The 24,074-nt window shown below is 44.4% G+C and overlaps 1 protein-coding gene across 7 annotated transcripts in view; it reads left to right on the forward strand.

Annotated features, from left to right (window-relative positions):
* Positions 1–3,210: 3,210 nt before the first annotated feature.
* The window catches only part of LOC144674785 (AMP deaminase 3-like), a 57,573-nt gene continuing 36,709 nt past the window's right edge, over positions 3,211–24,074 (forward strand). For 2 of the 7 annotated variants that reach the window (XR_013574634.1, XM_078535984.1), the window contains exons 1-5: positions 6,939–7,064; positions 12,829–13,054; positions 14,698–14,893; positions 19,759–19,924; positions 22,864–23,083. Coding sequence is in view for 6 of the 7 variants with exons in the window: in XM_078535984.1 (XP_078392110.1) it covers positions 6,977–7,064; positions 12,829–13,054; positions 14,698–14,893; positions 19,759–19,924; positions 22,864–23,083 (896 nt within the window). In the remaining variant the exon portion in view is untranslated. Of the gene's footprint in view, positions 3,306–3,668; positions 3,692–4,918; positions 5,083–6,938; positions 7,065–9,689; positions 10,061–12,828; positions 13,055–14,697; positions 14,894–19,758; positions 19,925–22,863; positions 23,084–24,074 lie in introns of those variants that run through there. The other 5 variants (XM_078535981.1, XM_078535982.1, XM_078535979.1 and 2 more) reach the window with 5 other exon arrangements.

The following is a 24,074-nucleotide window of genomic DNA, read 5'->3' on the forward strand; positions in this document are numbered from 1 at the left end:
AGCAATAGGGATGCATCCAACATTCTATCAGGTCACTCCTAAGTTTATTCTAAAGTAAATAGATCAAGATTCTTAAGCCTATCTGTGTAGCAGATTCTTTAAGTTATAAATCATCCTTGTAGCTCCCCTCTGGATGTTCTCCAAGGCCACAAAATCACATCATGTGGGGACACTGAAACTGGACTCCACTCTCTAGATGTAGCCTGAACAGCAACCTTTACAGTGTTGAAATGCTGTCCACTGATTTATACTGGAAGGCTCCATTTATACAATCCAATACTTTGTTAACTTTAGCTACAGTTTCTCTAAGTTGGCCACAAACCTTCATAAATCTGTGTACAATAACACTGGGATCTTTTTCTCGCTCAACCTCTTTTAGCACTTTTCCCTGAAAATGACCTGTGTGCTCCATGTTGGACCTAACAACATGCATGACACCATATTTATCTATTGTATTTACACTCCCCTCACACATCTAAACCTCTTTGAATTGCATTCCTCCACCATCTTAATGCTTGCATCGATATTGGTGTCACCTGCACGCTTACTGACCATACTGCCCACACTTCTGGGTCAGGTCACTAATATTAGAGTGTGAAGAGTAGCAGATATATGATCGATCCCTGGGGAACGAACACCTTAGTAACATATCTCCAGGTTGAACAACTACAATTTTTTGGCTGCAAGATTGGAGCCAATTCCTAATCTAGCATTTCACATTCCAAAGGATACGAATTCCTATATTGTGATGTAACTGAGTGTGAGATCCAGGTGCACAATGTTTACCAGATTTCCCTCTTCACTTACTCAAAAAGCTCTGTCAAATTTGTTAGGCACAGCATATTTTAACGGAAGGTATGTTGTGAAATTCCAATAGCCTCATCCCTTTCCCTGGTGATGATAAAAGACATCCCTTTTTGAATTTTCCCAATGAGAATGTAAGACCTATTGATCTTCATTGATCTTGTCACATCAGTATTTGCTTTTGGAAAGATTGGACATCTACATATTCAAAACACATGAATATCTGGTTCAGGTCACACTGTCACACTATTGTTACACCAGCGGATTGTGTTACCTTATGAGTAGAATAGGGCAGTGAGTCAACTCTTTAAAGTCAGAGTCTGGGACAAGTTATAGGAGCGACTGACCCCACTGAACACTAGAAAGTATTTGTAGCAAAATCCAGTTTCTAACATGTGCCTGGTGTTTAGCTCTGAAAAGGAGCAGATATTTCTCCACTTGGTGGCATGAGTTTATTACAATGATTGCATCATGATGTTGTGAAGTTGAAAGACAGGGCATAACAGGAAGAATGATTTTGGAGCTGGTAATGCCTCAAGCTCTGTTTCTGTGTTGGTGAATCTAAAAGACTGGTCTTTCAAACCCTCTTGGCTGCTGGAGGCTTGCTGTCTTTACAACTGACCCTACTTTCTGCTCATGCACAACATGCAGAGTTGCACCTAGCTCTGGAATTCCTTCCCTAAACCTCCACGACTCTCTATACCTCTCTCTCCTCCTTTAAGATATTACGTGAGTCTTACCACTTTGACAAAGCTTTTGGCCATCTGTCCTAATATCTCTTAATTCTGTGTCAAATTTCCTTTATAGTGCTGCTGTGAAGTGCCTTGAGATGTTTTACTATGTTAAAGTCACTATATAAATGCAAATTGTTGCTCTTGCTGAGTTACTGCCCCATTGGTCTGTGCCCAATGACCGCTGGATCGCACCGGTACATGTTTAGATGACTGAGCAAGCAGAATTTTGTGCACAGCTCAGGAAGTCAGGTGGTGCTGTGATCTATTATTTATAGCAGACTAACAATATAAAAAAAATGGAATAAATTGCCTGGTCTGATGATAAAGGAGCCGGCATTCTCAGGCTGTATACCAACCATCCAGACTCATACAAAAGCAAAATACTGTGATGCTGCAAGTTTGAAATAAAAACAGAAAATGCTGGAAATTCTCAGAGGTCTGACAGCATCTGTGGAGAGAGAAAGAATTGACGTTTCAAATCTGTGGCCTTTCATCAGAATGATAATGAAATAAATGACCAGATAATCTGGTTTTTAGTGATGTTGGCTGAAGGATAACTATTAACTGGGGAGAACTCCTCTGCTCTTCTTTGAAATAGTGACATGGGATCTTTTACATTCCCTTTAGAGGTCAAATGGGTTTTGGTTTAATGTCTCATCTGAAAAATGGCACCCCAACAGTGTAGCATCCCACTCAATACTGCCTCTCCATCAGTGCAGTGCTCCCTCATAACTGCTCCTCTGACAGTGCAGCACACCCTCGGTACTGCTTCCCTGACATGTAGTACTCCCTTAGTACTGCCCATCCAATAGTGCAGAACTCCCTCAGTGCTGCCCCTTCAACAATATAGCGCTCCCTCAGTCCTGCTTTTCTGGCACTGCAACACTCCCTCAGCACTGCCCCTCTGACAATGTCGTACTCCCTCAATACTTACCTTCTGACTGCAGCATTCCCTCAGTACTGCACACCACCCTGCCCTGGATTACCAACTGCAATAATGTCGAGGGGTGACCTAATCAAGGTATTCAAGATAATGAGGTGCTTGATAGAGCAAATATGGGAAACCTATTTCCTCTGGCAGGTTGGTCAGTCACCAGAGGTTATAGATTTAAAGTATTTGGCAAAAGTACTAGACAGGGATAATGAGAATTATTTTCACACAATGGGATGTGAAGATCTGGAAGGCACAACCTGAAAGGGCAGTAGAATCAGATTTCATAGGAGATTTCAAAAGGCAATTAGACTTGTATTTGAATAGGGGAAAAAAAACTTTAGGGCATTGGGGAAAGGGCCAGGGATGGGACTAATTGGCGTGGCCTGTTTCTCTGCTGTATTTTCTAAGTATGATTTTATGATTTGCAAACACAGATTGCATTGTGAATTCAAGGAGTAACAATTGAGCAGTCCTGTAAAAAGCCATTTTATCCACTTCCTAATGGAAGCTTTGCTGCATTAGACACTAATCAATGCTCTGGGCTCCTCTTAATTGTATCCAGTTACATGATCAACTGAATTAGTTTTTTAAAATACACAATCAATAGGTTTTTTCCTTTGCTCTTGCTGTTTGTCCAGTTCATAAATTTTCAAATATTTCAGGAACGTGGCTGGTGCTTATTATTGGGTCTCCAAAGGCAGGAACTGAGTGGCATTTGGTGCAATCAGGAGAGAGAGAGAGGGAGAGGGAGAAAAGAGATACATCTCTAGCATTGCTGTTATAAAGAAGGCTGGTGCTGTACTTGCTTTGAGTGGGTTCTTCAGTCACTCCAGGTAAGATCTTTTCTTGTGCAGCCCCAGGCCTGAATATTTCTCTCAATTGTTAAAGGTGCGAATTCCTTAAAATTAAATAACTTCCTGCACCAGGCACCCTTAAAACGACCTGATCAAACCAGGGGCTGCCTGGCTTATTGGGCGACTGAGGGAAGGTGTGGCTCAGTCAGGAAGGAGTGGAAAGTGAGGTTTTGCTGCTGTAGCTATGGATTAGTTTTACCCGACTGAAGTGGTATGTTTAACTTTTAAAAGAAGAAGCACCAGCTCTTCAATGCTGCTGGACTGTCAGTGATTCTACTGGCAGTGACATTGGTGCAATTAATGCAGAATTGGATGGTTGGAGTTGGGATGCTTCCTGCTGTTCCAGTTTAACCAGATCGAGCCAGGTGTGAGATGGTAGGAATTCACTCCGGGGCTGCCATTATGGCTGGGGCAGTGTCAGTGTGTTTCCTGTGACTAGGTGATTAGCCAGAAGGTGATGTTACTGTAGCTTCACGGTTACTGTGGTGGGTGTGAGGCTGGAAACTGGACACCCGCTGACTGCTGGAGTAGGTAAACCAGTCTGGCTTATTACCGGCCTCAGCCATCCAGGAAGTCTCTAACAATTGTCCGGGAAGAGTGGCTGAGCAGACAAATGTTTTGAAGGGATAACAGCCCCATTAACTGAGGCTGCGTTTAATCCCAGGAAGGGGGATGCTCAGAGAAACAAAACAAATCCAGTATTTACATTCTGGACATTACTCTTCAAGGAAAAAGCAACTCCACGGAGAATTGCTTTCACATTTAAGAAAATATTTAAGAGGAGCGACACAGCCTTGTATTGGTGAACCAGTCATGTGTTTGTTACTTACCGCAGACTAATATATTAGTTTCTAAAAATTTCAGTAACTCAAAAGTGTTCGTTTTAATGTCAGTGTTCTCATTAATTTAACTTGACCAATCATATAACTACTGTGGCTACAACAGCAGGTCAGAGGCTGGGAATTCTGTGGTGAATAACACACTTCCTGACTCCCCATCCCTGTCCAGCATCCACAAGACATAAGTCAGGGGTGTGACGATGAGTGCAGCTCCCAACAACCCTCAAGAAGCTCGACATCCTCCGGGACAAAGCAAGCCCGCTTGATTGGCACCCCGTCCCACCACTTTCAACGTTCACTCCCTCCACCACCATGCAGAGTGGCAGCAGTGTGTACAATGTATAAGATGCACAGTAGCAATTTCCCAAGGCTCCTACCATAGCACTTTCAAAACCCACTACCTCCTACCAGCTAGGAGGACAAGGTCAGTGGGGGTTCATGCACCACCTACCTCCAAGTTGCCCTCCAAGTCACTCACCATCCTGACTTGGAAATATATCACTTGTTCCTTCGCTGGTGGCTGTGATCAAATTCCTGAAATTCACTCCCTAACAGCACACGGGCTGTAGGAATTCAAGAAGGCGGCTCATCATCACCTTCTCAAGGACAATGGGCAATAATTGCCAGCGACACTGATCTCTCATGAATGAATTAAAAATGCCACCCCCACCCCCACCCCCCCTGTTCCCATTAATGTACCTGGATATGAAACTGAGTGGAAACCCTCTCTCCCTCCAAGCCGCCTGCTATGTGTTGCTGATCCGGTTCGGCTCCAGCCTCTGGCGGTGCCTCAGCTTCTTAAAATAGCGCCAGCCCCGGGAATAAAACTCGGAGCGGCGGGTCATTGCAAAGCAGCGCCGGCTTAGACACACCGGGACCCGGAGAGGGACTGAGAATGGCCGGGACTCCGATCATAGGTAAGGGCAGCGGAGAGAGTGGGGAGGGGGAGGCTGGGGCAAAGACCTTTCCCGTTTCAGAGACCCCGGTCCCGGGCTCCGCAAGAATCCGGACCCTCTGGGATTTTGGACAGAGGGTCAGAGTTGGCTGTAGTTCTGTTTGAGTCCTGGGGAGTTTCTTCCTGTTTTTACATTCAGTTTCTCTGTTGATTAGTGGCTGCACTCAGGGTCCCTCACCCTCTGTGTTAGGACGGTTTCTGCTGTGGAGACTGGGAATGAGTTAAACACCAATCCTTTTTTTTTTAAAATTTGCATTTCTTAAACCGCCTGTCACCGCCTAGGGGGTGTCTGTCCCAAAGGGCCTCAGAGTCAGTGAGGTATTTTTGAAGTGTAGTCCCTGTTGTAATGTAGGAAAATCTATCCCAGGATGATCATATAAAAGCGGGACAGAGGCTAAAGAATTAAAGACAGGGTCAGCATCTTATCCCATTAGCTTTGGGCTCAGTGCTTGAGATTAGTTCAGGCAGTACCTGAGGACAAAGTTATACTGCTGCCTGCAGCTACCAGCTCTGGGGTCACTTCAGCTTTAAAGTTACAGGAGGTGTTAAATAAGGAGAAACTGTTTCCACTGGCCTGGGGGGTGGGGAGTGTCAGAATGCAGAGAACACAAATTTGCTGGTCATTTGATGATTTCAGAGTCTGACCTTTCATGACCCAGATCTGTCTTCCTCAAATCTACAGTGACCTCGGTATAAAGATTCCAATCCTCACCTGAGAATTTCCCTCCACGTTTCACGATAACGTGCTGTGTGCCCTCACACAAAGCAAACCCCGATCTTAGAAATCAAACTGCTGCCACTCGTAGTATTTACAGGGCAGAAAAAGGGCCATTGGGCCCAACTGCTCCATGCTTGTCTATGTTCCACCTGAGCCTCCTCCCATACTGAGCTACCGACAGTTTGTACCGCAGTCAAGAATCTACATGTCAAGTTTCATGTGAGGAGGTAGGATTATTTCCATTGGAGAAGAGAATGGTAAAAGGAGATCTGATCGAGGTTTGAGAGAGTAAAAGAATATCAAAGAATATTTTTGGGGAGTCAGTGATGACTAATGTAATATTACAGAGTGAATAAGTGCAATGACTTGACGTACCAGACAGGTTTTAACAAGAAACAGATACACCTTTATTACAGAGAACTTTTCAGAGGCTACATGCCTGAACTGGATCTTTGACAAGAAGCCCCGCCTCCCCGGATTACCCGTGCTCAGGGCTCATTGGTCGGAGGCTGCAAGAACATCACGTGACCCCTGATAATCAGTAGGAGAGGCTATACTTTCAGTTACTACATTTCCTCCCCCTTTAGTTTTTTTTACAGTTTCTATCTACAGAGAAAATTGAGTATCCAACAACATATACACATAACAACTCAGGTGAGTAAAGATTAGGTCTCTGAGGTGCTTTCCCTATTCGGTTAGAGAGGCGTAGCTGGGGTGGTGTAGTGGGGTGGTTTTATGTCCTAGGGTCACGTCTTGTAGGAACTACGCTCAATCAGTGCACTTATCATTTGGAGTGGGTTCACGTAAGGTCTAGAGGCGAAGAATAGTGTTGATTCCACTGTTGCGTCAAAGTAACAAATTTCACAGTATGTGCAATATGACCTAATCTGTGAAAATAGCATTCACAGCAAATTGCACCGGAATTTGCACTGGAGGCTCTTCCACAGGATTGACATGATCAGGAACTGCAGCACCAGATACATCATTGGAAAGCGGCAGTTCAGGGTTAGGCAACTCTACAGAGACATCGGGCATGTCTATTCTAGGTCAATCTGTCACCTCAGGGATTAATGGTTCGATTTTAATTACAGGTGGAATAGTAAGTTGTTGGAATGTCTCTCTAGCCCGAAGATGGTCCATGTGTTTTCGAACAATTCTGTCTTCCACTTCCCCCTGGAAGGATAAGGGACCAGTTTCTGAGACAATGGTTCCAGGAACCCAACAAGGTCCACTTTCAAAATTCCGCATGAATACTGCATGTCCTACAGTGAATCTGCGAGCTTTGCTATGAATATCATGATTCAATTTTTGACTACTCTGATTCGTCTCTACCTTCCCCTCTAAGTTTGGAAACACCAGACTTAACCTTGTACGTAGTTGGTGTTTCATCAATAATTCAGATGGTGTTGAACCCGTAGTCGAATGAGGCATCGTATGATAACTGAGAAGAAAGTGGGGAAGTTGAGTTTCTAGAGCACCTTCTGATAACCTCTTCATTCCAGAGTTGAAAGTTTGCACAGCTCCCTCAGCTAAACCATTTAATGAGGGCGGTATGGTGTTGTTTTAGTGTGTCTGATTTCATTTAAATTCATGAAACTCTGTACCGGTAAAGACTGTACATTATCAGAAACGATGATTTCCGGTAGGCCATGTATGCTAAAACAATGGTGCCGCTTTTCGATAGTTGTGCTCGATGTTGGTGATCTGACTTCATACACATCCATCCATTTAGAATGTGTATCCACAATCAATAAAAACACAGTACCTAAGAATGGTCCCACATAATCAATATGTAGTCTAACCCAGGGTCGACCAGGCCACTCCCAAGGATGTAGGGGAGCTGAAATAGGCAACTTCTCTTGTTGCTGACAATGGAGACAGTGCTTGACCAGGCTTTCAATGTCACTGTCAATGCCTGGCCACCAGACATAGCTTTGTGCAAGCATTTTCATCTTTGATATGCCTGGATGCGCACTGTGAATCTCTGTCAAGAGTGAATCTCTTCCTTGTGAAAGGATAACAACTCTTGATTACCAAAACAAGGCTCCATCTTGACAACTTAACTCTGTTTTTCATGGAATGGTCTCATCTCTTCAGGCAAATCTGACCACCCTTGCAATACATGGTCTCTGACTTTCGACAAATTGGAGCTCTGTTTGTCCAATTCTTTATTTGCTTTGCACACACAGGCGAAGAGTCCAAGAAATTCGGCACAAGCACAACTTCTTGTGGCACTGGATCATGTATAATGCTATCTGGTAACGGGAGACAACTGAGTGTGTCCGCATTTGTAATATGTAAGCCAGTGCATAAAGGTACACTCATACACAGATAATATCAAAGCCCAAAGTTGTATTCTTCCTGAGGCTATTGGCGAAATGGCCTTATCCTCACTGAGTAAACCCATTAATGGTTTGTGGTCCGACACAATAGTGAAATGTCATTGATGTAGATACTGATGGAATTTCTCCACTCCGAAAACCACCGATAAATCTTCCGTTTCTAGCTGGGAATAGCCCTTCTAGGCTGTGGAGAGGGTTCTCGAGACATAGCCAACTGGCCTTTCTGATCTGATTTCTGTCTTTTCTTTTTCTGTTTGCCACATAGTGTTGCCTTGTCCTTCATTTTGATTTCACAGTCCACCAAGTTTCTCTCTGCTGAAATCTAAACTTGGTTCAGTTCAGTAGTTGAGCTTCATTATCCACTCGCATCTTGGAAAGTTCCACGACTTTTCCTTCCAGTGCCTCTTTTATTTCATCCAGCTGATTCTTCAGTTCTTCAGTCTCTTTCTTGTATCTCTTGGCGTCCTCCTGGAATATTGCATTGTTGAGTCTTCTCTGCCAACTGTTCCTTCAGTTTGTTCAGAGTGGCACAAAATTCATTGTGTTTCTCTTCATGATTTCCCAGAGGAACCAACGCTGACCTGAGGGATCCTTGCAGCATGTGAAAGTCCTTCAATTCTCCTAACTCATTCCGAAATACATCGTTGTATTTCCTTAGCAGGTCAGGAACCCCTCCTGTTCTTGGGTGAAATATTTCAGACCAGTCAAGCTTGATTTTTTGTAACCAGTCTCGGCCTGGAAGACTAGGTTCTTCATTATTATCACTGGCAGCTGAGCTGTCTTTTGCCTATAAGACACAGGTACTCTGGCGATGCCCTTTCCCTGTATAGATTCTCCAGTGCATGTCTTCAATTTAGCGGTTGTCCGCTCCAGATTCAGTGGCTGGGTATCTTCTGGTATTTAAATATGTGATTTCCCGCCACTGTGGTTGAGACTCCCGTATCTACCTCCATTATCAGTGGCTTCCCAATAGCTTGGATTGTGACAGTGATATGTTCGGTATTTACAGTGGTGACGTTATACAGGGAATAGATGTCAGTATTGGCAGCTTCAGGTTCTGTTGTATTTTTCAATTCAGTCATATTTGTTTGCTGCTTTATGGGCTGTTCTGATTTCGCCCTGCATTGCCTTACTATGTGACCTTTCTTATGGCAGTAATGGCATTCTGCCTCCTTGAATCTGCGGGTGTCCGGTCCGTGGTCACCTCTACAACAAATTAACCCTGGAGTCACTGCTGAAGTGTTTCTACTAAGCCTTTTCATGTTTCTAACAGCAGACATTGGCTCTCGCTTCGCTGCTGTGTCTCTGGTTTTCGTGCCACGCCCAGCGCTAAGTTCCCGCCCCACATGAAGAACAGCGCCATGTTGTATGTGTTGCAAAGCCTGCAAGTCTCTTGCAGCACTTTCCATGGTGAGGGAGATTTCTAGGGCGCACTTCAAATTGATGTTGACGTCTGCGAGTAAACAGCGTTGAATGGCTTCGTCATGAACTCCACACACTAATCAGTCTCGCAGCATTCCATTTAGTGTGTCCCCGAAGTTGCAGTGTTCTGTCAAGTGCTTCAGCTTCGCTACATAGGTTGCGATGGACTCTCCCGGGGCCCTAACTCTGGAATTAAACTTAAACCTCTGCATTATTACGGATGGCTTTGACTGGAAATGCGTTTTCACGAGGTCCACTCATTAAAGGACTTTGAGCTCTCAGGCTGGGGATGAGATTGTATGTCTTGCTACCACATACACGCAAAAGGATTGCTTTCTGCTTTTCCTCTGCGGTAATTTTGTTCGCTATGAAATAAAATCCAAGGCGCTCTACATACTGGCTCCAGTCTTCCTAAGTCGCATCTTAAGGATCGATTCTGCCAAAAAGTGGCATGACTGGTAAGTAGTCTTTTTCTTTTTTCTTAAGACGCAATGTACTCACCTTAACATAGCGAGGTGCAGTGTCAGAGCCATCCCATCCTCGTCGTCAAATGTAATGACTTGACGTACCGGACTGGTTTCAACATGAAACAAATAAACTTTAATCCAAAGAGCTTTTCAGAGGCTACATGCTTGGAACTGGATCCTTGACAAGAAGCCCTGCACCCCCACATTACCACGTTTAGGTCAGAGCCTCCAAGAACACCACGTGACCCCTGATATACAGTAGGAGAGGCTATACCTTCAGTTACTACAATAAGGAGAGAAATTAGGAGAAATGTCTTTACACAGAGGTTGTTGGAGCATGGAATGTTTTACCACAGGGAGTGGCTGAAGCAGAGACCATTTAAAGGCACCTTTACAGGTTGTGGGGAAAGAGTGGGACGCTAGGATTGTTTGGGATTGATACAGGGCTATGGGGAGAGAGAGTGGGGTAGTGGGATTAGTTTGTGATTGATACAAGGTTATGGGGCGAGAGTGGGATACTGGGATTTTTTTCAGATTGGTGCAGGGCTATGGGGAGAGATTGGGGCAGTGGGATTAGTTTGTGATTGATATAGGGTTTGGGGAGAGATGAGATACTGGGATTACTTTGGGATTGATACAGGGCTATGAGGAGAGAGCAGGGCAGTGAGATTCGATTGAAATTGATACAAGGCTATGGGGAGAGTGCAGGAAATTGATTTTAGGGAGAGAGTGGGATGGTGGGATTACTTGGAGATTGGTACAGGGTTATTGGAAGAGAGCAGGGCAGTGGGATTGGTTTGGGATTGATACAGGGCTATGTGGGGAGAGTGGAGCAGTGGGATTAGTTTGTGATTGTTACAAGGATGTGAGGAGAGGCTGGGACAGTGGGATTAATTTGGGATTGATACAGGGCTATGAAGGAAGACTTGAGTTGCAGAGGGTACCATTCTTGCCTCTGAGAGAGAAGTTCCTGGTTCAGGTCCCACTCCAGGACTTGATGGTCAAGGAATGTGCACTCATAATGCGGCCAATATCAACCTGCAAATCCTTCCAATCCTTCCAACACATGTCAGTGGCAGGCTGTAAGAGAGTGGGAGAGAGACCAATCATGTGATGGAAAGAAAATTGGAGGCTCTGCCATCATTATTCATAGCTCTGGACTACAACATCACGTAAAAGTGCATGTTGCCACAGCAGCTCAGAATCCTTGGAGGGGCAGTTGGCTGGATAGCCAGTATGGATCAGATTGGTGCCAATGGCAAGGGGCTTGATCCCCATGCTGGATGAGGTGGATTCGGGACCTGCCTCCCTGCCCTACCTGTGGTGGAGATCGCGGCACTGTGAGTCAGACCTGCCTTTGGGCAGGGAAGTGAAGAGGATGGCTGTTGGGAGAGATTGAAGCAGTGGGGTTAGCTTGGGATTGATGCAAGGTTATGGGCAAAGTGTAGGACAATGGGATTAGCTTGGGAATGATACAGGGCTATGGGGAGAGTGGGGTTAGTTTGGGATTGTTCTAGTAAAGATCAGTGAGAAATACGAGAAGCTGAATTACCTCCTTCTGTGCTTTAAATTGTTGTGGTTCAATGTGATGGGAAGTCAGGCGATTGCTATAACTGCGTATATACAATCCAACATTGGATTGGTTAATCTGTGGTACAGTGGAATGCTGTGTGTCTAATCTGTAACACCGCTAAATGAGAATGTAAAAATTTCTGAACTGTAATTCTGGAAATGCTGTGTGTTCGACTGAAAGCGAAGTGCGAAAATAAATAGCAAACAGATTATCATAGAATTATAGACAACACAGGGGGCTTATCGGCCCAATAGGTCTGTGTTGCAGAGCTTCATCAGAAACTAAACCCACTGACCCAAGTTATCTTGTGAAAGCAGTTCATATCTGAGTTAGCACAACTGCTATGAAGACAGCCCCTCCTTGCTCCTAACTGGCACTAAATAGTTCTTGCAAGTTAAGACAGTGTAGTTCACACAGACATCTCTGGGTAATGAATTTTTGGTGATAGTTCAGTGTGCGTTTATTATATATAAAAAAATCATCCCAAACACAAACTCTAGCAAACCACAGGTATACCAGGTATATTAAGGAATATCCCAGGATGTTAATCTTACCCTTATAATTGTCCTTATCATTGCCCCTAGCTTTGCAGTCCTCACACAGGAACAGGAATGGATCACTTAGCCCTTTGAGCCTGTTCCACAATTTAACTCCATGGCTGAATTGTATTACAACTCCATTTGCCTACCTTGGCTCCCTATCTTTTACACCTATGACCAGCAAAAATCAATCGATCTCAGGTTTAAAATTGTTACTTAAAGTTACCATCTACTGCTTTTTGTGAGATAAGAGTTCCACATTACTACCACCTCTTGTGTGAAGAAGTGTTTCTCCCCTGAATAGCCTGACTCCAGTCTTAAGGCTATGTCCCCTTGTGTTAGATTCCCCCACCAGTGATACAGGTTTCACTCTATCTACCCTATCAAATCTTTTCAAAATCCTAAACAATCCAATCTTCCATGTTCCAGGGAATATAAGCCGAGTTTAGTCCCTGTTGGCATCCTTGGATGAGATCAATTAACTTGACAGGGACTATCGATGAATCATTGACCCTAGGCTGGCAGTTCTCATATAGAAAACGTGAGCCTCTTCACTTCAGTTTGATGTGCCCAAGCCAGGAATGTTCTGATGACTCTATTATAATATGATATATTATAATTTTTCCTTTTTCTCTTTCCCTTCATAGCTGAGATGCCCAGGCAATTCCCAAAGATAGCACAGACAGAGGAGGATGAGCAAGTTCGAATTATAGCGGAGAAGGTGTTTGCTTCTGCTCTGCGTGAAGAGGATACCAAGGATGCCCTGTCTCTGTTTGATGTTGCCGAAGATTGCCCAATTGTTAAAAAGGAGGCCAAAGAGAGGGAGCTACAGAAGGAGATTGCTGAGCAGCAATCAGAGACCACGGCGATGAGGTCCGTCCTTAACTGTCCAGAAGTGGTCACAGTTGCAGTTTGACCTTGTACTAGTGATGTTGGGCTGAAAGCTCATTGCTTACGCATTTTCGAAGGGGTATAACATAACAGATCCAGGCCATTCAGCCCTTGGTGCCTGTGCCAGCTCTTTGAAAGAGCTATCCAAATTAGTCCCACTCCCCTGTTCTTTCCCTACAGCCCTGTAAGTACATTTCCCATCAAGTATTTATCCAATTCTCTTTTGAATGTTGCCATTGAAACTGCTTCCCCTCCCTTCCAGTCAGTCCAGTCCAAATTGTCATAACTCACTGCATGTAAACGAATTCTTCTCCTGTCCCCCCTGGTTCTTTTGCTAATTACCTTAAATCTGTGTCCTCCTGTTACTGACATTTCTGCCAGTGAAACACATTCTCCCAATCTACTCGTCAGAACTATTCATAATTTTGAACACATATTATATTTCCCCTCCCCCTTCTCAGTTTTAATGCAAACACTCCCGGTTTCTCTATTCGCTCAATGTATGACACAGTTTAGAGGGCCTCACTCTGTATTTAATCCTGTGCTGTTCCTGCCCTGGGAGTGTTCGTTGGGACAGTGTAGAGGGAGCTTTACTCTCTTTCTAACCCATGCTATACCAGCCCTTGGAGTGTTTGATGGGGACAGCATAGAGGGAGCTTTACTCTGTATCTAACCCATGATGTACCTGTCATAGGAGTGTTTGATGACAGTGTGGAGGGAGCTTTACTCTTTATCAAATCACGTGTTGTGTCAGCTCTTGGAGTGTTTGATGGTGACAGTGTAATGGAAGCTTTACTCTGTATCTAACCTGTGGTGTACCTGCCCTGGGAGTATTTGATGGCACAGTGTATGGGGAACTTACAGAGTCTAGGGTTTTTGTAGCTGATTAATTCTCTAAATCCCCATCTGAGCTGTGGGACAGAGTTACGACTCTTGTAGCTCAAACCATCCCTTCCTCTCTCCCTCCACGTGAAAAAGGAGGATAAAAGTAAAGGTTTTACTTTTATTTGACAAAATAAGTTACCTCAATTTTTTTTTTATTACCCGCCACTACTTTTCTTCAGCCCACAGTTCCTCTGTGCTCACTGACCTTCATTGGGTCTCAGCCTGGCAATGCCTCAATTTTAAAATTCTCATTATTTTCAAATCCGTCCATGGCCTCATCCCCTCCCTATCTCTGTGACGTCCTTCAGCCCTACAATCCTCCAAGTTATCTGTACTCATCTAATTCTGGCCCCTTGGTTATCCCCAGTTTTAATTACACCACCATTTGCTGCTGTACCTTCAGCTACCTGGGTCCTAAGCTATGGAATTCCCTCCCTAAGTCTCTTTGACCAAGCTTTAGGTGGCCTGTCCTTATGTTACTCGGTGTCCAATTTTTTTTGTTTGCTAATCGTTCCCGTGAAGTCCCTTGGAATGTTAAAGGAGCTACATAAATGTTGGTAATTGTGTTTGTTGGATTGTCTCCTGATCCAAGCTTGATTTTTTCAACAAACAGCTTCCCGCAAAGTATCTGAATATTGCATTAAATTGGAGACTTCACTTTTACTTGTAGCAACTTTCCTTTTGGATGACAGAAGGCCTGAATCATATTCCTATTTCTCTGTGAACTTCTCTTTTCTCAGGAAGAAGAGCCTGAGGCTGATACGATCCCATTCGTTGTCCTTGCAGATCCCAGCTTCCGAAGTGACTTTCTCAGTGGATTCCCCGTCCTTGACCCCGCAGACACCCATTCAAAATGTTCCTTTATTTGGAATACAACTGCCCTATGACGTGCCTGAGTTTCAGCGAGTGACCATTACTGGAGACTACTGCGCAGGGGTAATGAACACATCACTACACTCAAACATGCATACGACCATACGAATTGGGAGCAGGAGTAGGCCATTCGGCCCCTCAAGCCTGCTCCGCCATTTAATAAGATCATGGCTGTTCTGATTGTAACCTCAACTCTACATTCCTGCCTACCCCCAATAACCTTTCACTCAAAGACTGCTTCCTCCGCCTTTTGAGGAAGACAGTTCCAAAGACTCATGACCCTCTGAAAGAAAAAATGTCTCCTCATCTCTGACTTAAATGGGCGACCCCTTATTTTTAAACAGCAACTCCTAGTTCTAGATTCTCCCACAAGAGGAAACATCCTCTCCACATCCACCCTGTCAAGACACCTCAGGATCTTATATGTTTCAACCAAATTGCCTCTTACTCTTCTAAATTCCAGCGGATACAATAGCCTGTCCATCCTTTCCTCATAAGACAACCCTCCCATTTCAGGTATTAGTCTAGTGAACTTTCTCTGAACTGCTTCCAATGCATTTTTATCCTTCCTTAAATAAGGAGATCAATGCTGTACACAGTACTGCAGAAGCATAACCTCCCTACTTTTTTATTCAATTCCCCTCACAATAAACAATAACATGCTATTAGCTTTCCTAATTACTTGCTGTACCGCCATACTAACCTTTTGCGGTATATGCACTAGAACACCCAAATCCCTCTGCATCTCAGAGCTCTGTAATCTCTTAATGTTTAGATAATATGCTTCTTTTATATTTTTCTTGCCAAAGTGGACAATTACACATTTTCCCACATTACACTCCATTTGCCAGATCTTTGCCCACACACTTAACTTAACTATGTCCCTTTGTAGCCTCCTTATGTCCTCATTACAACTTATTTTCCTACTTATCTTTCTGTCATCAGCAACCATACCTTCGGTCCCTTCATCCAAGTCATTTATATAATTGTAAAAAGTTGGGGCCCCATCACTGATCCCTGCGGGATACCACTCGTTACATCGGACCAACCAGAAAAAGACCCATTTATGCCAACTTTCTGTTTCCCATTAGCTAGCCAATCTTCTATCCATGCCAATATGTTACACTCTATACCATGAACTTTCATTTTCCGCAATAACTTTTGATGTGGCACCTTATCAAATGCCTTCTGGAAATCTAAGTACAGTACATCCACCAGTTCCCCTATCCACAGCACATGTTACTTCCTCAAAGAACTCCAATAAACAGGTTAAACATGATTTCCCTTTCACAAAAGCATGTTGACTCTGTCTGATTACCTTGAATTTTTCTGAAAGCCCTGTTATAACATCTTTAATAATAGCTTCCAACTTTTTCCCTTTGACAGGTGTTAAGCTAACTGGCCTATAGTTTCCTGCTTTCTGTCTCCCTCCCTTTTTGAATGAAGGAGTTACATTTGCCATTTTTAAAATTCTCAGCTTTTGCTCCAGTGCCTTACCCCTCCCTATCTCTGTAATATCCTCCAGCCCTACACCCTTTCGAGATATTTGTGTTTCGCCAGTTCTGGGCTCTTGGGCATCTGCCCTCAATGGCCGGGCTTTCAGTTGCATGGGCCCTGGGTTCTGGAATTCCCTCCCTAAATCTCCCCATCCCTCCTCCTCCTAAGACGCTTCTTAAAACCTGAAATAAAAACAGAAAGCGCTAGAAGTACTCAGCAGGCCGGGCAGCATCTGTGGAGAGGGAAACAGAGTTAACGTTTTGAGTGGAATATGACTCTTCTTCATGTCGAGTTCTGAAAAAGGGTTGATTCTTTGACCAAATATTTGTTCATCTGTTAAAATCTCCATATGTGGCTTTGTTTGATAAAGATCGATAGATTTTTGGTATTAAGGGACATGGGGATAGTGCGGGAAGGTGGAGTTGAGGTTGAAGATCAGCCACAGTCTTATTGAGTGGCAGAGCAGGATCGAGAGGCAAAATAGCTTACTACAGCTTCTATTTCTTATGTTCCTATGAACTGAAATTTGCATCTTTGTTATGTCATGAATAGAGAATAACAATTGTTGCTTTAAATGGGGATTGTGCTCCAGAAATTCCAAGGGATGATCACCCATACTGCCATCCAAACTGGCAGACTGCAAGTTCAGGCTAGAACATACAGTCCAATTTATTTATAAGTAAAAAAAAATTATGAGAACTCATCGTGTAACCAGCAACTGACATCACTCTTAAAATATTCCAAAATATAGCAACAGTTCCAAAATCAAGGGTACTCTTCAAAAGCTTCCAACTGCGTTTGATGAAAAAAACTTTGGGTTATTGGCTACAAATGGTTGGAATGAAAGGTAGCACTTGAGGAATGTGGAGTAACTCGCAGGTGAATATGGGGGAAGTAAGCAGGACAATGGAGTGAGCGAGGGGGAGGCAGAGAATGACTGAGTGGGGTAGCTCACAACGGTGACCAGAACTGATGCAAGTAGGCACAGTTAAAATTGGCTGGAATTCTGCCCGTGTTGGATAATTGAGCTTTTAACCATATGTTCCACTCAGGTAGATGAGGCAGATGTTTGATCGGTCAGCTTAGAAAGAGAATCTAGGCATCTAGTTAACCCTCCCTCCAATCCACAAATATGCATTAATATCTCAAACTGAATTGATCACAGCATCATGACATCTTCTGAGACAATTAACTGATGAATACAGGCAACACTTTCAAATTACAAAAAACATATACCCCCTCCCTGCCCCCTTGAGAAAGCAGATATCTCTGTGAGCTGTGATAACCAAAAGAACAGAAGCCATAGTACTATCCCATAATAACACAGACCCAGCCATCGGTTTAGTCCAAGCAATTAGATCCTACATTCAGAAAGTTAATTGATTGTTTTAACAGATTTTTTCCCTTTATTATTCATGTTTGATTTCATTTCATTTTGCTCATTGTTCCCACCTTAGATCTAACTTAAGGTTAGTCCAAGAGAGTGAGACATGGACCGGGATTTTCCGGCTCTGCCCACCGCCAGGATTTTCCGGTCCTGCCGAAAATCAATGGACTTTTGGCTGACCCACCGTGTCCCCCCGAGCGGATCCTGCCATGACAGGGCCGGAAAATCCCAGCCATAGCCTGTACCCCTCCCAGGCTCTCCCTCACCTTCCTTTAGTAAATCTGGAATTAAACAGCTAGTATCAGTAATGGTGACCACAAAGCTGTTGAATTATCATAAAAACCCATCTGGTTCATTAATGTCCTTTAGGAAAGGATATTGGCAATTCTTACCCGCTCTGACCTATTATGACTCCCAAGACCCACAGCAATGTGGTTGACTCTTAACTGCCCTCTGAGATGGCCTAGCAAGACAGTCACCACCTGCTCAAAGACAATTATGTATGGACAATAAATGCTTGCCTTATCAGTGACGCTCACATCCTGCGAATGAATAATAAAAACACTTTGGTCGGGATTTTTGGGCTCCGCTGTGGTGGGATCCACCGCGGGAGATTCGGTGGCCCAGCCAAAAGTCCATTGACTTTCAGTGGGACCGGGTGATCCTAGAGGCGGGCGGGGGTGGAAAATACCACCCTTTGTCTCTTCTTCCCCACTATCCCCACTACCAAAATCCTGAAAATAATTTTGATAAAAGTGTTTTTAATGCATTCTTTTCGAACAGTTTAACAATTTTTCACACCCATTAGTCTAAAAGATCCCTTCCTGCAGACTGTGTAATGGACATATTTTATTTACAAATTTGCGCCTATCAATTTAATAGTTTTAATCTCGAGTTAACTAACCACAGTGAACAGCTCAATTATTATTTTTTCTGTACAAATATGATTAGAGTTTCTTAGTGTAATACAAACGAGGGTAACAATAGAAGTCAATAAGTTGGAATTGCATAGAATTTTTCTCACTTATTCAATCTTGGGATGTGAGTGTCACTGGCCACACCAGTATTTATTGCCCATCCCTAGTTGCATCAAGATGAGCCGCTGCCTTGAACACAACTGAGGTATCTCGGCCATTTCAGAGGCACTGTGTCTTCTGCCAATGCAATATGGCCGTGCAAAATGGCCACCGATACTCATCTGCACATGCACAGAAATCCAGTGATGTCACCGCCGGAGCCTACAGCCTGGAACTCAGAGTAGCAGAAGAGGGAGGGAAGAATTTGCACTAAAGTCTTTTCCTTGTGAGATATTTTACTGCAGTCATGTTGGTGAGTGTTCCTAAACTCACTATCCCAGTAATGTAAGTGTATTGTAGGTTGCTGTGTGTTAGACGAGGCGATTCGTTTCCAAAATCAATCACTGTCAGTCCAGGGTAGAAATTCAAGACATTCTGTCCTCCTGCTGCCAGTGATGACCGCGCATGCGCCCTTCTGCACATCGTCCCCTAGAAATATGGCAGTTGTTAATCTGAGCCTGTCGTCAGCATACAACTGCGTCCGCACGGCATTGGCAGCAAACACAGCCTTCCAGAGGGCAATTAAGTGTCAATCACATTGCTGCAAGTTTGGAGTTGTATGCAGGCCCAGGCTAGGTAAGGCCAGCAGGTTTCCTTCCCTAAAGGTCATTTGTGAATCAAATGAGGTTTTATGACAACTCAGTAGTTTCAATGCTCACCATTATTTTACAGCACAGGAACAAACCATTCAGCACAACAAGTTTGTGCTGGTGTTTATACTCTACATGAATCCCTCCCCACCCTACCTCCTCTCACACTATCAGATCATTGGACAATGCACTCAGGGTTTAAAGGCCAGTGGGCCTGGTGGGGCTGGGAAGATTGGGGGAGGTGAGGATTTGCACAGTTCAGGAGATGTTGAGAAAGGAGGAATTAGGTGTAGAAGACAAGTCTTGATTTTGACTAATGTAGAAAGGAGGAAGAGTTGTGTTGAATAGCCTAATAGGTTCCAATACTGTCTGACCCAGATCACCGTGGAGGACTATGAACATGCTTCTAGAGGACTAGTAAAAGCCTTGTTCATTCGTAGGAAGTACATGCGTCTTGCCTACCAGCTATTCCCCAGAACAACAGGACAGTACCTACAATCAATCGAAAATGATCAGTGGCTAGAGGAAGATGAAGTTCTACCAGGTAAGAGTGTGTGTGCCCGTGTGTGCGTGTGTACCCGTGTGTGCGTGTGCGTGTGTATGTGTGTGCATGCGTGTGTGTGCGTGCGTGTGTGTGGCACGCACGCACGCGTGGGGGTGCTTTTTAGAGGATTTTATGTGTTTAAGTGAGATTGTTGGTGCATTGCAGAGTATATATGTATGTTTGTGAGTATATGTATTTCAGCGTGCATGTGTTTTTGTGTATATATTAGAGCAGGCTTGAACAACTTTTTCAAGTGGGTGGGGGGCACATTTCAATTTTTCTCACACACAGGGGGCCAATGACCAAATTTCAGAAAGATAATGTCTGGCACAACATTAAACATGCATTTCAAAAAAAAAGCTGGCATATGTAAAGAAACAACTTGCTGAGCAAAAAAGAAATCTCAACAATAAATTGATAATTTTTTAAAATATGTAATAAATAAAGATGACCATTAGAGTGTGAAAGGGTGAGAATGTGTGTGTCCAGCTCAGTCCCGGGCTCAGGGTGCTCACTCACTCACCCTCACGCCCTGTGAGTGTGCCTGTTGGTGTGTGGGGGGGGTTGAGGGTGAATGAAAACCCTGGGACTGGGCCTATCAGCAGCAGATATGGGAGAGAAACAGTCTGTGATTGGAGGAGCAGTACCCTGCAGAAATCTTCAAACTTACTGACCCGTCTTACCGGGCCTTTACACCAATCGATCTGGGGAGGGGCCATGCAGAGGGACTTCTGTGGCCTACGAGCCGTGGGTTGGACAGGCCTGTATTAGAGGGTCTTTATGGGCAGGATTTTACATCCCGCAGGCGGGCGCGCGCCCGACCCAATCGGGTGTAAAATAGCGCGCACTCACGCGACGATTCGGTCGGCAGTGAGAGTTGGCAGTGCGTCTGTTGACAATTAAGAGGCCTATTAATGCCCTTAATCAAATAATTGAAAGCTACTTTTTACTGCCCGTCCAACCTTACGATTGGCGGGCGAGCAAATCGACCAGGCGGCCTTTGAATTTTTTATGAAACCTCATCCACGGGCGGGGTGAGGTTTCCAGCAGTAATTTTAAAAAAAAATAAACATTTTTACACATAATTTTTAATATGTCCCTGTTCATGTGACTGAGTCACATGTGGAGACATGTTTCTCTCTTTTTTAAAATCTTCATTTTTGTTTCCACAATTCTTCAGTTCTGTGCCCTCGGGAGTTTTCAGGGACCGATCGCGGGCGGTGGACCGATTCCCAGTCACTCCCAGACCCGCTCGACAACTGGAAAATCCTGTTCAATGTGTGCAAGTCAGAATGGGGAGTATGTATGCATGTTTGAATGTGTATTTCAATGTGCGTCCGTGTATTTTTGTGTGTATTTTAGAAGGTGTTTATGTGTATGTATGTCTGTGTGGAGCAGAGGTTAGGGCACAATCCAACTGCCAATCTATTTAAAGATCTTTATTGTGGCAGAACCCCAGTCAGTGCAATCCAGGCCCATTAACCATTTAATAAACTATCATGCTACATAAAACTCAGGTGTGACTTTGACACGAATAAATTTAAACTAACAGCACGTAAGAGGGATTAGTGTTTATCAGCTTCTAGTTTTAATCAACAAGATACTTCTGCAGGATTTGATGCAGAAGAACTTTAAGCAACTGAAAAAACTGACGAGGTCCAACAAGACTGCTCAGTTCAAGTGTCTCCAACTCGCTGACCCTCTCTCCATATCCCTCAAACCTGTCCATCCACCCTTTCTCTATATCCCAGAGATCTCAGGGGATTGTGGGCAATGGTACCTCTATGCTCTACAGCAACCCAGATATTCCTATTCCCCAAGCACAAGTTGGCAATGTGCAGCAGTACAATTTTAAAGCATCCTGGCACTTAAATGAATAGGCCACGCGCTACAAGAAAAATGAAAGGGAATGTTGGTTGTGACCTGGAAGAAGTATGGAGAGGGGGAGGGGTGAGGCCATGGAGGGATTTGAAAACAAGGATGAGAATTTCAAAATCAAGATGAGCCAGGGAATACTCGAGGGAATACAAACCAAGTTTATGCAGCCTCTCCTGGTAATTTAACTCCTTAAGCATAGCATCAACTCTCATTACTGTCTGATACGGTTACACTTTGGCAAGCAAGGAAATGTGTCTTGTGTAATCAAAACACCCTGGAGTGTCAGGTCAATGTCAGTATAGAGCAGGGAGTGACAGTGAGCTATCAGACATCTATTGAGTGTAATGTGGCCAGGAAGAACAGGTGACTTTGGGCCACTGGGGCTGAATTCTATGGCCTGCCCAGGGGGATGGGTTGGCAGGCGTAGGGGAGCTATAATAACAGGCGCCATTGCCAGCAGTGCGCTTCCAGTGCCTGCCCACCTGTCCCTCTGCAACTTTATCTGCGGTGGGGCAGGTGTTGGGAGGCTTGCCCATGCACCAATTGAGGTTCTGAAGTAGCCAGTTAATGACCACTTATAAGCCTTCTCCTGCTGCTGCTGGGGTTTTACCTACAGCCAACTGCCCAACCTGCCACGTTTCACTGGGCAGACTGGTGGCAGGGCAAAGGGGGGTGCCTCCTATACAGGTCTCCTATGCCCTTTGGAGGCCTCCCCCAAGGTGTCCCCCTCCCATGTTGCTACTCACTCCCCCCCCCCAACCCCAACCCTGTGCACCCTGACACCCCCACACCTCTCGCCTCTCCCTCACCGGGGCATAACAGCCTGGCCCTGATCGCTGTGATTGGTTAATAACTCAAATATCATTGGATCTTGTGACTACCAGGTGGTCTTTTTTTAGCATCTCGCAATTCTGATGTCCCTGAGTTGTGGGTAGAATTTCTGGTTGTTGCAAGTTCTGGGGATTCTTGATTTTTATGAAACAAAGGTATGTTTATCATTGGCTACACTATTAATGGACGCAGTTAATTGCAGCTAACTGCTATGTGCTCACATTGAACAGATTCCTATCCACCCCCCAGAGACGGCGAGGATCCGTATGACCTCAGTGATGCTCCAGACAATCTGGAATATTTGACGAGGATGAAGGAAGGAATCATCTTTGTTTATGAAAATAAGGAGATGCTGGAACTGGATGAACCCAAAAGTCTTCCTTACCCGGATATGCAGACCTTCACATTGGACCTCAACCATGTCCTCGCACTGATTGCTGATGGACCCACGTAAGTTTTGTTCCCGTGAAGATAACAGGGAATTAGGGAATTGTTGGAACATGCAACATCTTTTCACCAGAGATTACTACTTTTTGAAAGATCGGAAAATGTTACCCTCCTGATCAGAGATTTTGCAATGTGGGCGGAGTGCTCGGTGTTAGTATACAGTAGGATAGACAGGGCAGATTGTTCTGGGTTAGAATACTGAAGCAGTCCATGTCCAAATGCAGCAAGACCTGGACAATATCCAGGCTTGGGCTTACAAGTGGCAAGTAGCATTTGCGCTACACAAGTGCCAGGCAACGACCATCTCCAACAAGAGAGAATCTAACCATCGCCCCTTAACATTCAATGGCATTACCATCGCTGAATTCCCTGCTATCAACATCATGGAGTTACCATTAACTAGAAACTGAACTGGACTAGCCATATAAATACTGTGGCTACAAGAGCAGGTCAGAGGTTAGGAATCCTGAATCCGGCAAGTAACTCACCTCCTGACTCCCCAAAGCCTGTTCACCATCTACAAGGCACAAGTCAGGAGTGTGATGGAATACTCCCCACTTGCCTGGATGAGTGCAGCTCCCACAACACTCAAGAAGCTTGACACCATCCAGAACAAAGCAGCCCGCTTGATTGGCACCCCTTCCACAAACATTCACTCCCTCTACCACCGATGAACAGTGGTAGCAGTGTGTAACATCTACAAGATGCACTGCAGAAACCCACCAAGGTTCCTTAGGCAGCACCTTCCAAACCCATGACCACTACTATCTAGAAGGCCAAGGGTAACAGATACATGGGAACACTACCACCTCGAAGTTCCCCTCCAACCCACTCACCATCCTGACTTGGAAATATATCGCCGTTCCTTCACTGTCGCTGGGTCAAAATCCCGGAATTCCCTCTCAAACAGCACTGTGGGTGTCCCTACACCACAGGGACTGCAGTGGTTCAAGAAAACAACTCATCACCACCTTCTCAAGGGCAATTAGGGTTG

The sequence above is a fragment of the Cetorhinus maximus genome, unplaced genomic scaffold (genome assembly GCF_964194155.1).
Source record: "Cetorhinus maximus unplaced genomic scaffold, sCetMax3.hap1.1 HAP1_SCAFFOLD_796, whole genome shotgun sequence".
Classification (NCBI taxonomy): domain Eukaryota; kingdom Metazoa; phylum Chordata; class Chondrichthyes; order Lamniformes; family Cetorhinidae; genus Cetorhinus; species Cetorhinus maximus.